This window comes from Drosophila mojavensis, unplaced genomic scaffold (assembly GCF_018153725.1).
Source record: "Drosophila mojavensis isolate 15081-1352.22 unplaced genomic scaffold, ASM1815372v1 contig_36, whole genome shotgun sequence".
In the NCBI taxonomy this organism is placed as follows: Eukaryota; Metazoa; Arthropoda; class Insecta; order Diptera; family Drosophilidae; genus Drosophila; species Drosophila mojavensis.
The window spans coordinates 3,012,699-3,029,561 of record NW_025318858.1 but is presented as its reverse complement, the minus strand read 5'-3'; the positions used below and the strand labels follow the sequence as shown (position 1 = coordinate 3,029,561).

At 37.3% G+C, this 16,863-nt stretch overlaps 1 protein-coding gene across 1 annotated transcript in view; it reads left to right on the top strand.

Moving 5' to 3' along the window:
• The window catches only part of LOC6575873 (zinc finger protein chinmo), a 60,301-nt gene that overhangs the window by 36,642 nt on the left and 6,796 nt on the right, over positions 1-16,863 (top strand). The window contains 1 exon segment of the mRNA XM_032728947.2: positions 12,742-13,343. Coding sequence (XP_032584838.1) covers positions 13,226-13,343 — 118 coding nt within the window. The 5' untranslated portion in view covers positions 12,742-13,225.

The following is a 16,863-nucleotide window of genomic DNA, read 5'->3' as shown; positions in this document are numbered from 1 at the left end:
CATAAATTAAATAAATTAATTTTGTTGGGAATTTAAGATATATTATTTTTAGCTAAATTAGTATTAGTTATCAGGATGTATATTTTATATTTCGCAACACAAGAAGCAGCAGTGCTAGATGAGGTATAAAGAAGAAGAGAAGAGCGAATGAGCTCTTCAGTGTGACCAGACTGCATGAGCTAAAAAATCACCTTGTACAATGTTCTTCTTTTATAACAGATGGTCATTCCAATGGTATTTGACTGAATTCGACTGAAATGCAATAGATCATATACTTTTAGAAAATATCGATATAAATTATTGTATTTATTTTTGAAAGTACGTATAGGAAGAGAGTTAGTAGAAAATATATTGGCATCATAATGCATTTTTCTCTTTTATTATCGTAAAATTGAGATAGCTGAGATTATTAAACTGTATGTATTACTTAGAATCGAAGCTGGTTCCCCTTTAGGTCTTATAACACTTTCAACTTCTCTAAAACAAATCTCAATGCTCAACTTGCGAGCTCTTAAAAAAAAAATAGTTACCTCTGGTTGAGCTTTACGTCTATGGCAACAGATCATCCTTTGGTACATGCACACCCACACACACTCACGCACATACACACACTCACTCGCTTTGTCACTCGTCAAAATTCAATGAGCAAAGTGGCCGCCGCTTTTGGCCGTTGAATTTATTGAAAAATCATGATATGTGGCCAACAGACAGACGCACAGGAGCAGACGCACTGACAGACAGAAGCACTCTCCTCTGCTCCGGCTCTAGCTCCGGCTCCTGCTCCGGCTCCTGCTCTGGCTCCTGCTCTATAATGTTCCAGCAGCGAAATCTTTGGCATGCAAAAGCGTCGATATGACAGCTTGACTGAACTAAAAACCGCGTTGCAAATGACAGAGTGAGAGCGAGAGGGGTGAGAGAGGGGGGGGGAGAGAGAGAGAGAGAAAGAGAAAGTGAGGCTGGGGCTAGGGGCCAATGCCTAGACAAAAGCCCAGCACGGAAATATGATTTTTACGTGCTGGCTGGGCACAGCAGGTGGGTTGGGCTGGCGAGCTGGTGGGGGGAGGGTATTGGGCTTTGTATGGCACAGGATGAGCCTATGCCACGCCCCACCTAACAACGCCCACATGCTGATTGACGTGCCTTTTATTGATGCTCTTGATTGGTTTTTACCTTTTACGCAGAGCGACGTGAGCAGCGTGAGGCAGTTGGAGAGATGCGGGTGTGCGTGTCTATGTGTGTGTGTGTATGTGTGGTGCTCGTTAGCTCAATATATATATGTGTGTGTGTGTGTGTGTGTGTGTTTGTACTCGTCTGTTGTGCTTTATTACAGGTGAGACAGGTGGACCTCTGCTGTTGAATTGTATTTGTATTTGCTTTTGGACATTCGTCGCTGTTAATTTTTTATGCCCACGAATAATACCGGGTCTATATGTATATATGTAGAAATGGAGAATTCGGCTGTTTGCGTTTTTAATCAAATGTTCAAAATCCTGGCCATATCCTTGCCGGAGTTCGTTTAGTCCTGCGTATCGCTAGCTTGTTTAACTTTTATATCGTAATTGCATATCACAATTTCTCCAACTCTCTCTCACTTCCACTTCCTCTCTCTCTCTCTCCAACTTTCTCTGTGTTTGCTGCTTTGCAAAACAAACTAATCAAACGTCTGCAATCGTTGCTTCCATTTCCACTTCCACTTCCACTTCCGCTTCCGCTCTATCTACTCCTCCATCTCTATTGCTGTCTCTATCTAACTCTTTCTCTCGCTTTTTGGCACGCGCTAATGCTTTAATCCTTCAGTCAGGACCTCGTGCTTCTGCTGTCCGCGCGTATTAAATCGATGAAGTATTAACGACTTAATTGCATGTTTGCTAGACATTTTCGCACACACCAATACATTCATACACACCCACACACTCACACACCCCTTCAATGTTCGTGTTTTGAAGTTTATTAAATTCCCGCACAGGAGGCGTGTTGCAATATCCTTATGCTCCTGCTGCCACTGCTGCCCCTCCCACTCCTTCACGTACTCAATTGTTGTTGTTGAGCTCATTAACTGAAATTCACAAAATTCGATTAAAGTAATGGCCTTTCAAACAGCTTGTGCTGGCCTGAGTGTGTGTTGTCTCTGAGGTGTGAGTCGAACGCATCTGCGAATGTGTGTGTAGAGAGAGAGAGGGAGAAGGAGACAGAGGAGAAAGAGAGAGTGAGGGAATTATTGGTTAGTTTGGCCATAAAACACTTTATTGAAGATTAAGAGAGAGAGAGAGAGAGAGAGAGAGGGAGTAGGAGAAGGATATAGTCCACTGTACTTGCCCACTATATAAGTGAGATCTCTTAAAAACTAAATTATAATACAAATAAAATTAAAATCAAATCGTATAATTAATTAGAATTAATAAATAATAAAACAGAAGTAAACATAAGAAATTAAATTTAAATTAAATTAAATGAAAATAAAAACCTTCAACTTATAAAATAAAATAAATAATTATAAATGTAAATGTAAAAAAAATGCAAATTAATTTTTTCAAAAATTATTAAAAAAAAAAAAACATTAAGAAAATTTAAATAATAATAAAAATAAATAAAATATAAACAGAAATATAATTGTATAATTAAATAGAATTAACAATTAAATAAGACATTAAAAATGTTTAACTTAAAAAAAATTAAAAATTAAAAAATTTAAAATAATAAAAGTAAAAGTAAAAATAAAAATAAAAAAATTAAAATAAAGTAAAAATTAAAACAGAAATAAAAACATACACATAAGCAAATAAAGGAATACATACGTATTTGAATGGAAGAATATAAATTTTCTAATTAAATATTTTTTTTTTATGTATTGTATTGCTTTATATATAGAGTTTTTCAATATTTAAAAGTGCATCGTTTTGAAGAGATATGTAATATTGTATTTGATCTGCAGTTAATCGCAGCGTTGTCCATAGGACAACCTCCCGCTTTGCATCGACTGATTTGCCAACATAAAGCTTGACATTTTCAAGAGTGGCTCAATATCAGAGTTCAAACGGAACATAACAGGACAGAGTTATGGTCGAACGGTCATCGAAAACGTCAATCCAAAACAAATTTCGATCCCTTATCAAAGAGCTGCAAATTAAATAAAGCTCAATGACAAACTTCATTAGCCAAACAAAAACGCCAAAAAGTCAACTGGACAAAAATAACGAATTTGGCTTTTAGCGAAGCTCCCCCATAAATACATCCATGCAATCCCGTGCCATGCCCCCCGCCCCCATAAGCCTTATCCTTTTGGCCAGTTCGTTTACAATGCTAGGCAAACGTTGTGCCAAAAACTAAATTAAGATTGAAATGTAAAACTGAAAACGCTTTACACAATTATTGAACGCTGTAGCCAAATCAAATTGTACACGGCTAGGCGGTGGGCAGTGGCTCCAAAAGGGGTTGGAGGGGCTCTTAATCGTACAGGGAAAACCACTCGCAGTGGCCGCTGTCCACGATTTGGTTTTTTGTTGACGTTTTGTGCGAATCAGTCGACTGCATAACTTACAATACCCTAAATATAAATTCAGTAAATGGCGCAGGAGGTGGCAGGAGGTGTGGCAGGGACTAGGGCAGGCTTTGGGGGTACGTCGTTCAAATACTCGACGTTAGGCAATGCGCGTACTAATGAAGGTTTTAGCTTAGGCTGATCGGAGTGGGTGGTTAATATTATCACTCCAGCATGCATTTTGCAAATGAAACCAAGCGCCACAAAGCTGCCCCTTTCATCCGAAAACCCCCCACCCCAGCCCCATCACACAAGAGTAAAAGAGTCGAATGTATGGAAATTTTTTCGTTCAATCACAAATCCAATGATGTTCGCTTCGACGCATTTTGACAGTTAGACAGACAGGGGCGTTGGTCAAGGGGGGGCGGAAGGGGGAGTCAAGGAAGTGGGGCTCACTTTGATGAATTTGCCGTTTTGTTTTGTTCGAATGGCTTCTTGTACAGCTGCATGTCCTGTGAGCCTGCAGATAGGCCTCGTGTTTTGTTTGCCAGCCTCAAGCCCCGCCTTCTTTTTTCCTCGCTGCACATTGCTTTTTAGTATTTTTTGGGTTTTGTTAGTATTTTTTATTGTATTTTGTTGTTGCTGCTGCTGCTGCTGTTGTTCTCTTAGCCTTTGTGCATTTGATTAGAATGTTTGGACTTGGAGTACGTAAATATTGTTGCTTGCTTGTCAATTAGTACGCTAAGCCTCTCTATATGAAGCACTTGAAGAGCAGCGGCTGAGTGCCTGAAAGCCCCTGACAAGAGTCGTACTTCAGATGCGTATTAAAGCTGAGGGCTGGAATATCTGGGAAATGGACAACAATATGGAAAATATATTGAAAGTGAAGTAAAATCTGGATAAATTTACCAGAAATTGGAAATGCGTGAGAGAAAGATGGTAAGAGTGAGAGAGGGAGAGACGGAAAAAGAGAGAGATAGACTGAGGGTCGGGGAGAGAGAGGGAGAGTGAGAGAGGGAGTCTTTTATAATTTATATTCTTATCTTATCCTCTCTTTCCTTCTCATCATTTATGCTCTCTTCTATTGCCTTATTTTATCTTCTTAGTTTGCTATTTCTTTTCTTTTATCTACTTTCTGTTGTCTTTTCTCTCGTCTTCTCTTTTCAGTTTCTCTTCATCTTTTGTTTTCTCTTCAATAACGAGCTTCCTCTTTTTTGATATTCTTTTCTGTTCCTTCAATTTCAATTATTATCTTCTCTTCTTTCTTCAACTTTAGTTTACTCTTCCCTGACTTCAGTCTCCTATCTCTTATCTGTACTCTTCTCTTTGTCTTTATTTTCTTCTTCTCTGTAATTATTCTCTTCTCTGTCTTCTCTTGTTGACTCTTATCAAACTAAGCTATACAAGCCTATATATTCCTATATCATTACATAACTGTACATTTTCGCACATTTGGAATGCCTAACATCTGGCAGCCATTTCAATTAGCTCTCGTTAATCAACTTAGACGCTTTGACAGTTTCAGCCCGCATAAAACTTGAGCGAAAGCCATGAAATGCATATTAACAGGGGTATTCTCGCAATGGCTGCTTAAACTTTTTGACAGCCTGCAAATCGAAAAGACAATTTTAGCTGTCACAAACACTGAGAGAGAGAGAGAGGGGGGGGGAGGGAGAAGAGTGTAGGCTAGATTGCTTGTAAGGCAGTTGCGTGTCACACAGCTGGCAAAACAATTGCGCATACGCCACGTGTGCTGCGTGAAAATTGCAACATTACCGCATGTAAGGACAGCGCGGACAGGGAGGACAATCAGGACAGCGCTCGCGTCTGTCTAGGCCTGCCAGCCAGCCAGTCAGCCAGCCAGCCTGCCTGCCTGTTACCTTTTTGACATTTGATTGAGATTTGTTATCGGCATATTCATCAATGATATATACAATAAAAATACACACACCAACTCACGCAGTTGAGCTGCTCGCCAGACGCATTGAAACAAGAGAGAGAAAAAAAAAATTGGGGAGGCGGCAGCGGCAGCAGCAGGATGCTAAGGTAACTGTGCAGCTGAACGTATCCTGCTACCCCAACTACAGCGCCAACTGCTGCTGCTGCTGCTGTTTCTGCCCCGGCCACGCCCCCTTAAAATACACACACACACACACACCGCCCACAATTCAGAGTAGTTATCGTGCGGCTCGCAGTGACATTTTTAGGCATTTGTTCAATACGGCCAGGACTCGAACAGGACTCGAATAGGACTCGGCTCACTGTCTGCCTGCCCGCCTGTTACTTCTTTTAGATTTTGCCGTTCAGCAGCGGGCAAGCAGCTGCTGTTTGCCATGTCCAGGCGCGTTTGCTGTGCTCTGTGTGTGTTTTTGCAATAAAGCAAGGATAACAGAGAGTGAGAGACGTAGCAGGAGTAGGGCATGCTCGAGGGATGGGAGGGGAGTGGGCGACGGCGGTTGCCTGCCAAACTGGCCATGCGTACCTTTCGATCCTTGTGTGACATTTGAATTCGCAGAATGAAAAGCAGAAATGAGAGTGGGAGAGCGAAAGGGAGAGAGAGAGGGAGCGGGAGCTGTGTGTGCCTGAGCCTGTTTGTTTCTTTTTTTTTTTTGTGAATACCAAGCCACCCACTCTGTCTATTTTTTAATTTTGCTGACTCGTCAGCCAAAGAGAAAGAGAGAGTGAGAGAGAGAGAGAGAAAACATACAAACGCAATTGTTCCACGTTCACAATGCATTCCACGCTGTCTCCAGCTGATAAGCAACAGACAGAGCTCCAACCCAGAGCGACCTCCGCTCCACCCCCCCAACCGATCACCCTTTTAACCCCCTCAGCTCCGAGTTCTGCGTTTTGCTGTCCAGCTCAGCCGCGAAATGAAAAGTTAAACTGTGTGACGCGCTGTGAAAAGGATTCGGGTCTCGGGGTTCGAATTCAGCTTTCGATTTGAAGTGCGGGCAGCGACGCAGCATCACATACATTCAGCCTTTCGGGTTTGGCGTGATGAATATTTACTGCGTGCGCTAACTGCTAACTACCTCACAGGTATTTCCATTTTCTCTGACATTTTTAATTGGGTTTGAGCAATGCACACACCCAAAGAGAGAGAGAGAGAGAGAGAGAGACGAGGCACAACACGTGGTGTCGCTACAACTGACAGGTTTCGCCACAAGGGTCAAGGGTGAAGGTAATGGAACCCTCTATTAAAGTTTCAGATGAGTTGAAGATATGTTTACGTTTAGCAGGAAGTATATCAGATATATGCACCGCTAGAGTCTTACTGTAGTCCCTGTAGTCCATTAAGATTCGTTCATATGAACTAGTTTACTTGCTGAACCTGCGTAAGTCTAGGCATAAGAACTAAAAAACTCTACATATGGAGCTTAGAGCAACAAACTAGTTCATAAAACATTGCTCGAATGAGCTAGTTCATTTATCGAGCTTGTTTACATCTAAAAGAAATAAATTTTTCGTTATTTAAGACCAAAAATTGTACATTCTGACCTAAATATGAATCACATTGTCTATAAACTGATTCATAAAAACTCGCTCATATGAACTATGTTTCTTTTCGAGCTTCTCTATCTTTAATTATAAAACCATTGCTTTAAAGCTATAAATTTTGCAGCTTAAGAAAGAACGATAATTACTTACTTATTATTACCTAAAAGCTCGCTCACATGAGCTAGTTCACTTTTTGCTAATTTTATACAAATTTACTTTTAAATCTGTTTAACAGCTCATTCACAAAAGTTCACTCATATGAAGTGCGTACTTAGTGTTTCCAATGTTAAAAACTTTAAGACTTAACTTTAGTTTTGAAACAAGAACTGTTTAAAAGAATGACTCACTTTCTAAGCTTATTCAGCATAAGAATAAATTCAGAATATTAATGAAAAGCATTACAAAACTATTTTAAAATGTATAACTAAATAGAAAAGAGCACAGAACTAGTTCTTATATTAAACTAATCTTAATTTATCATTACTGTACACAAATTACACAACTAATACTTACTCTCTTCTCTTCTATTTGCAGGTAACTATGCACTATCCGACTCGAGCAGTTTCCCACAGTGAAAGAAGCAACTGCTACAAAACCGACTCGAATTCAAATTCAGATTCAGATCCACATTTTGTAAGTGCATCAAAGGGCTGAACCAATTTCCCATGCTAATTATTATTATAATAGATCTCTGTTTTTTTTTTTTTTCGACTCTTTTCTAACTCGGCTCTTGATTGGTATGTGCTTAGATTCTTGTTTGCGTAATACCAAAACAATAACAAACTCCAAGTCTGGCAGTCGTAATTACAGCTCGTAATTGCGTCATGGCAAGCGTATCTCAAAGATATATATCATTATCTACATTAACACACAATGTTTGAGCGCAAGTGCGGCTTCTGCTCACCGTAGCGGAAAACACCCCGAAATGTTGTTCATTTACATTGTCTGAGTATAGCATCATTTATTACCCTGCACTTGCATTTCCAACAACAACATTATTTTCAAGAGTTACAAAATAAATAAGCCTATATACATAGTATATGAAAATGTTGCTTCACTTTAAGAGAAACCAGATTTTAACTTGGGAGAAATCCAACTCGACTTGAGATATTTTCCTTCTTTTGCGTCTCTATGACGCTTTTGCATTTTGTTTACCTTATCGCATATTGCATATCCCAAATATTAACCAAGATATTATGTCAAAGCAGCCGGTGCCAGGCCCTTCAACTGCAACGTCAGCTGCAATTATTCAATTCACATAATAGCTGCTATATCATACTATTATATATGAGCATGTGTGCGATTATCAACAGGTTATGCTGGAGGGCTCGAGTTACTCAATATGCAATCCATTGCACTGTTGACATGTTTTGGCGGCATGCTATAAGAGCAGACATAATTTCAAATGATTTATCCGCCAATTGGCCCCCTATGGCTGACACGCCCCCCATTTTATGCAATGCCAAGCGCAGTGGGTGGGCCGCAAAGGCAACTCTCGAGCTGCACTCGCGCCTTTGGTTATGACTTTGTGTTCGCCGCTATTCTTAGCCAAATTATGTGGAGATTATTCACCTTATTTCCAGAAATCGCATATGCAACATGTGTAATACTTATATACTATATGTATACGTATGTATTAGAAACTTGTTTGTCTGTCTGCACAGACTGTCAACTACAGCAATCCTGGTTGACAGTTTGTTGAAAACTGTGCTGCAATCGAGCCCCCAGCGTAATCGAGCATAAAATCGAGCAGAGACTCGGCATGTAGTCACGCCCACATTTTATGAATGCTCCAAATTGTTGAATGAGTTCAGATTTCTGGTCCAGATTAACGAAAGCAAAAAGCTCAAAGCTTTGAGCAGCAAAAAGTCGTTGGGAATTATAAGGGAATATTTTATTGAAATTAGTTTCTGATTTACGTAAAGCCGTTTTCGGTTAGGGTAGACGAGTTCGACTTATTAATTATTTTAACTTTTAGATTATGATGAATTTAAATTTTATGCCCAAGTATAATCTTAGCTGACTTTTAAAGAGCTCCAAATCGAAGCGGTTTTCATAGAAATGTGGATTAGTTGTGCTCTTCTACTCGATTCTTAAAATATCTCTTTGACGTCTACTCTAATCGACGATTCTTAAGCACTTCAAAGTAATATGCAAAATAGTAGTAGAAATGTAAGCCATATGGAAAATAGTAGTAGAAGTGTTTGGATATGACATACCCTTCTACTCGATTCTCAATCTTTGTCTATACACCAACTCAACTCTGTGCTCCATTTATTTTACTCTACGATTCGATATTCAATCATCTTTTTACTCTGATTTCTATATCAAAATATTGAAAATTTTAAAATATTTTAGTACACAAATTATTAAACACTAATTTCTAAATCAAAACAAATGCTGTTTTATCGATATTTCGATGAGGAGGCGGATCTCACTTATCATGATATGCAAAAGCTATTGGAGACATTGCTATTTGTATTTGTGTTCGCAGTGATGTTATCCGTGTTACTGTTCCTATTATGTAGACGGTTTTACAAGGGCCGAAATGAGGCGGTAGATAAACAAATCGAATGATGTGAGAAAATATTAAATTTCAAATCTATTTTATCTTATGCAGCAAAGCGAGCGACGATTGGAAGAGGCTAGAAATAAGTAGAACAAAAAATTTTCATATTTGTAAAATTTTAGAAATAGTTAAAGAAGCCGAAGAAGAAAATGAGAACAGCAACACAAATCTGGCAGCTTATAATGAAATGCGTCATTTGCTTGAATCAATTGACATTCAAATCAAATTGAAGTGCGAGCAAAAGAGATGGGGAGACAGGGCGCAGAGACGAGTGCAAGCGAGACGGCAAGAGAACTCGATTCATGAACTGCAACGCTTGAGAAATGACTCGTGTTTATAATATTGTTATATACATTTTTTTTTTTTTGTCATATCGAAATAGTGTACAAGGTCAATTAGTTGAAATACCAGAAAAATATAACAATTAAATATAATATTTTATTTATTTATTTTTTTCGTGTTTTGCTTCGATCAATTTTGGCTTATTTTTAGAGATTGCAAATGCAGCTTCGACTGCTATGACTGTTGGCTATTGCGTAATTTGATTTTTTTTTGTTCTTTTTGCTCTGCTTCCTCTTTTCTTTTCTTATGATTCTTTTGTTGATTGCAAAGTGCGTTGTCAGAGAGAGAGCGAGAGAGAGAGGGAGCGAAACAACCCCGAATTGCGTATGGGAAGATCTTCCTGTTCCAGTTGGAAGACAACGCAACAAGCATAACAATAATAGTATATTAGAAACAAAGAGGGCTGTAGTAGGGTATGCACGACTGGTCAATGCGCAGTAACAGTTGCAGAACTGCATTAGTAAGGCTATGTCTGTTCTATATATGTATACATAGATAACTGCACTCCAAATATTACCACTTGACAGCTTATATACCCTATTTCCTTCACTTTCAATGGGTATCCATACAAGCAGTTCGGCGTCTTTGTGTGTGCGTCTTCCAGGAACGAACTCCCCTCATGCGTGTGTGTGTGTAAAGGATTTACGCGTTGCTTTTTTGCCTCAACGCTCAGCCTAAGAGATACCTGAGCTATTTTGCCTTCAACTCAACTCGACAACAACAGCAATAAAAAGCTGCCTTCAGGTGTCGTCTTTTGGCTGCCCAAAAACTGAATCAAGGCGAGCTGATCTCAAGGAATTTGCTCTATTTTATTGCTGTTGTCGCTGTCGTTGTTGCTGTTGTTGTTGTATTGTTTGTGTAATTCAAAAGTTTTGGGTAAAAAGCATTTGAAATGCAGCTGCGCACATTTTATGTTGTTTTGTTGTTGTTCCAAAGTAAAGTACAGTCACATGCAAAGCTTTACATAGACCAAGAAACTTTCAAGGATGAGACTATTGATAGTGAGGTAGCTGTAACGGAAGTTTTGGTCTGTATGCGGGAAATGAGTTTTGTTTAGGTTTTAGATGGAATTTATTTGAAGAGGAATATCTAAGAAGTCTATATGATTTTAGTTACTTTAATGATTTTAAAAAATTACCAACACAATTAAAAGTTAAAATTAGAAATTGGGATTAAAAAAAGATTTAAATATTAATACACATAAACATATTTTTTTTTTCACTCTACAACTTTTTAGACTACTCTAGAGCAATCTTGTTGTAACTAGCTCAATTGAAGTAATTCCCAAAACGGTTCTTTTATTTAACTCACTATTTTCAAGCATTAGCCAATTACTGTTATAACCCAAGTTCTGCACACACACATACATGCACACACACAGGCGCAGACACATGCACAAAATATCCGCAAGCCTTCGATTATAAATTCCCGCTGTCTCTTGCTGCTGCTGCGGCTGCCGCTGCTCGCTGCTCGCTGGAACCTTTCAAAAAAGGCCAGCCACAACTGCAAACTTCGCAGGAATTTGTTAATAGCTTTTTACCGATATCTTTCTGGGGGCCAACGATTGAACGTGGCAAAACGAAACCGTTGATTTTGTTAGAGCTAAAGGCGAATTCACAGCCGAAGCCGCTGCTGCGGGGCGGGGCGATGTCGCAGTAGCTGCTGCTGTTGCTTTTACTGGGTGCAGGCAAGCAAACCAAAAAAGGAGAAAAAGAAAAAATGAGAATAAAAGTCAAAAGCAACGCGGTCGCATTTTTCTAACGATTAAACAAATTCGAGGAAAAAAAGCGCATCCCATGCAACGCGCAGCCGCAGCCGCAGTCGCTGCTGTCCATCATCTGCAGTTTCCAGGAATTGTGAATTGGGCAGCGCTTCCAAGGCTAAGCACGCAAAAGCATAGAAAAGGAGAGAGGTAGAGCGCGAACGTAGAGTAACTGTAGACGCTGACCACTACGAAGGCGCATGCGAAAAGGGAAGAGCGGGGGATTTTGAGTGCGCTTAAAATTTGTAGCTATAAATGTTACTTGAAATACGCCAAATATTAAAATGTTCGATTAAATTTAATTAATATCCATATGATGATGCTATGATGTATACTATAGGCATAGAAAACCCTGACAATAATTTTCTAATTTCAATTTAAATTCACATCAAAGTATTTAATATTGCACACAATCAATATACTCCATGCTCACTGCTCGAACAAGCATGAAAACTGAAATAAAAAGTTGAGGTTGCATCTTGACGGCGCCTAATTCCAGGAATTAAATCGTATATCTTTTGGGTGCTATACACACACACACACACACCAGCATACTAAATGCTCGATTAATTTCTAATAAATTGGCTGCTTGCCGCTAACAACGGAAATATGTATGCTGCAGCCGCAGTCGCAGTCGCAGTTGCCTTCGCCGTCACCGTCGTCGCAGTCCTCGCAGTCTTCGCAGTCGTCCTCAATATAGAATTACAAATACAAATGCATTACGTTCGATTTCGCCTTGCTTTGAAATTTGAAGCTTCTAAAACTGAACGAAGGCAGCGCGAGAGCTAGTGAGAGTCAGAGCGAGAGAGTGAGAGAGCTTTATGTTAGTGAGCTTTGCATGCCTGGTGCGGCCTGCTGACTACATACTGACTACTGATTACTGTTGTTGCATTTTACTGAGAAAGTGCAAAGGCAAAAGCAAAGCAGGCACTGAATTTGTCTTCTTGAGTCTGTCTCTCTGTGTGTGTATGTATTATTGCTGTTGCTTTTCCTTTCCCTTTTTTGTTGTATGTGTGTTATGTCAACTAACGCATTCATCTTTCACTAATCAAAAATCCAAAACAATTTTTCTCGTCATTCTCGTTGCAGCATTTGTCGTGTTCGGAGTGCGCGTCCTGAATTTCAACTGGCAACCAAAATAAACAAATCATAAATAAAAGAAATACGGATATACAGTTATATAAAATAAAATACATCAATAGTAAATCACAATTAATGAAATAAATATATAAAACAAATTACATGCGCAGGCAGCGGACGTCGTTCACGCTTTACAAACGCAACAAACAATTGCAAAATTCCCTTTGGCTAAGAATTGGTTGCGGCCAAAATTGCTTTATGCACAAACGGCTGAGCAACAATTCGACGAAATTCCATTTTGGCAACATTGAAAACAAAACGACACCATTTAAAACAATAACAACAAGAAAAACAATTAATAATTTGGAGTATATTAAACAAAGAAACGTCCGCAACTTGTGGACAGCGGCGAAAGCTTCCATTGGCCTTGGCCTGATCCATCCAGCGAATCTACGACTAGAACTGGAGCAACTGGAACAAGTACAACAACAACATGGATCCACAACAACAATTTTGCCTTAAATGGAACAGTTACTCGTCCAACTTGGCAATCACATTCTCCAATCTATTCAAATCGGATCTATTGGCGGATGTCACGTTATCCTGCGATGGTAAGTGATATTCCCTATATAGCTTTCATATATTCTAAATCTTTAAGAATTAAGTTAGAAGAGATGTAGATTAATTGCATTTGTATAATTTTCATTTTGATGGAATTTTCTGGATTTTCATTTTGACAGTAAATGCAATGGGAACTGCAATTACGAATAAGTCTTAGACGTATGCTTAAATTGGTGTGGGGTGTTTTTCTTATAGAAAATCTATTGATATAGAAATATTTTTCAAATCATAAAACTCATTAAACAAACTTCAGTAACTGAACTTTTCAAATTGAAAAAAAAAAAAAAAAAAAAAAAAACTGAGCTACATACGTTTAAGCATGAGAATGATTAAATAAAATTTGAAAATTGGATTACAAATTGAAAATGTAAACAGAAATCTAAATTTAAATATAGATATTAAATTACAAAATTAAAGCATTACACAAATTAGCTAAAAAAAAAAAAAAGTAAGTCGAGTTTTAGTGTCGATTAAAAATTGTTTACTAAATTAGATAAATTAATAAATGGTTATCGGGAATAAGAAATTAAAATATTTCAAAATTAAAAAAAAAAAAAAAAAAAATTTTAATTTAGTTTAAATTTGAATTAAATCCTAATTCCAATAAAAGTCGATTATGCTAAAATGCATGTCGCACAGAGAAGGAGGCGTGGCAGAGCCCATTGAGTATATATATTCTTGATCAGGGCGAGGAGAAAAGAAAAGTTTAGCATTATCAGTTCATCTACATCTATGTCTGCATATGTAGATATCTATGTATATGAACATTTCTACTTTCATAAATATATAGTAACCTTTCAGCCCACCCTCGCATTAACATTTTAAACAAATTCAGAGCGCTCATACAAATTGAAGATTTAAGCAAATGCTGAGCTTCCATGCAAAAGGAAACCAAAACTTGACCTTAAATGGGTCGCACTTAATTTGGCTGACAATCAATAAGTCAACAGACAGCTAAACGGAGTCAGAGAGAGAAAGCGATAGAGAGAGAGAGAGAGAGAGAGAGAGAGAGAGACAATGAAATTTTCTTTACCTTTTTGCTTTGGCTGCCTTTTTCTTTTTCTTTCGTTTGCCTAATAAGCCGCCAAAATTGTGTGGCAGAAAAGCCAGTTTTGCAAACGCCCAAAAGCAGGCATTGATTTTTTTTCTTTCGACAAGGCGGCAAAGTGGAAAATGCGGAAAAGCCGGAAAAGCGGCCATAGGCAGACCAGAAGACGCGCGCCACCTTTTTATGGGCCGTCTCGTTGTCTGTTAAGCTGTGTGTGTGTGTGTCTGACTGACTGTCAATGTGTGTATGTATGCCGCTATGTATGTGTTTGTGTGTGTGTGTGTTACTATTTCATTTACAGCATATTTTACTACAGTTTTATGGCGTCTTATTAAATGAATATAAATGCGTAAGGCGCGCGCACAGCCGGCATATTTAGCTTAGCTGCTTCTTCTCGACATTATATATGTATGTAGGTTATATATAAGTGATATATGTACTTGTGTGTATATAGATTTTATAGCGGTCGCATTGTGTGAGGTCAGTAATTGGTTCGGGTCTGACATGAGATTTGCTTACGGCCTACGGGTTGTCAGCTGTGACAGCTCATTTTTAACCGTTAGGCGAGACATGTGTTGACCCTTTTGATTGAATGTGTATGTGTGACAAGGCATAGGTGTGTGTAAATGTATGCATATATATATATATATATATATATATATATATATTTCATCATAGTTTTGACAGAGTTCTTAAATTTAAATTTATATATATATTTAAATTTTATATTGTTTTATTTTATATATATTTTTTAAATTTTATATTTTGTATATTTTATATTCTATGCTTTATATATTTAGATTTAGATTTAACTAAGAATTTTTGCTTAAAGCTGCTTGTTTTAATATTTAAGAAGAAAACAGAATTTAAAAAAAAAATACGCATACGCCACGTTTGCCGTGTTTTTCTCTCTCCCAAAACATGTTCCGTCGCGTATTTACCGTTATTGAAATAGCAAACGGCCAGTTGTACGCTTCACATGTCTGTTTTGTTGACGTAGTCCGTGCATATTTTTGCCAACTGTGTGGATGTATGGATTATGGCTATATAAATAGCATACATACATGTGTATGTACGTATATGTGTATATGTGTATTTAGCTCTCTATGAGAAGGCAGCTCTGCTGTCTGCTCGAAACATATCCTGGCTAGCCAAAAAATAAACACAAAAAATAAAAATAAAAATAAAAATATAAAACCAAATAAAATCCCTTGTCATCCATATCAATCGAAGTGCTACTACTTTTGATTAAAATTTTGAAATGAAGACCCAAGTAAAAAAAATATATAGAAAAAGAAAAACTCTGCTTTTTTAAGCTGTCTTTTTTGGCTGCTTTTAATTGTGGGTTTTAATATATATATATATATATATATACATACATATATACAAATATATGTATATATATATATATATATGATTTCTGATTCATATGTTTGATTTTACATTTGCAATATTTTACTTTTCGAAATGAAGCCTTTAATATTTGCCAGCCCTTCGGAACAAAGCAAATATTATAGCTTATGTTTTTTTTTTTCTATATTTTTTTATTATTGTTTTTTAATATTCATGTGTGTTTTTTGGACATTTTTTTACTCATTGGTTGGGGTTGCTTTTTTAGCACTTGAGAAATGAAAATTTTTGCGAAATGAACATTTGCTTGGCCTTGGGCCATTTCGCATGCAGTCGAGTTTGGCTGTCTTTTTTTTTTTTTTTTTTTTTGTTGCTGGGGGTTGTTTTACCGTTAGCCGTTGCAAGGTATGAAGTTCACTAATGGATGGCGGCTTTAGCAGTGATTCAAGTTCTTAAAAGCCTTTGGCCAGAAAGAAATACTTCATTTATATAGAAGCTGCATTAAAGTTGTTCAGAATTAATCTAAATATTAAGGAATAATAAATCCATATGTATATTATCTTTTGCAAGATCTAAATCTAAATATTAAGGAATAATAAATCCATATGTGTATTATCTTTTGCAAGTTGTAGTTGAAAGCTTTTGCAGCTTGGAAAGAATATGATAACTTTATGGTTGAGTTTGAGATATAAAACAAACTTTATACTTGGTAAATTAAAGAAAGCGCAATATTTTTAATAAAAACAAGAAATATAAAGCAAAGAAAAATTTGATATATGTATGTATTAACAGAAAGCTTTCAACGCACAAATAATTTATATTTTAAGTAGCCAAAAAGACAGCTAAACATAATCAAAGAATTAGTTAAAGCTTTCCCTAAAAGCTTATTAAAATTTTTTAAGTTTTATGATTAAATTTAGCTATATTTTACCCCTCCAGTATCTGATTCAGATTTGCAAGCTTCATCTCGTCTTATATACATAATAAAGGAGTTGAGTAAAGCTTAAGCTAATATTTAATAATAGTTGAAAAAGTTAGTTTCTACTGCGTAACAAACACTGCACTGCATAAAAGTTGAATCGTTGTCTTATCAGCATTTGTAGTACTTAAAT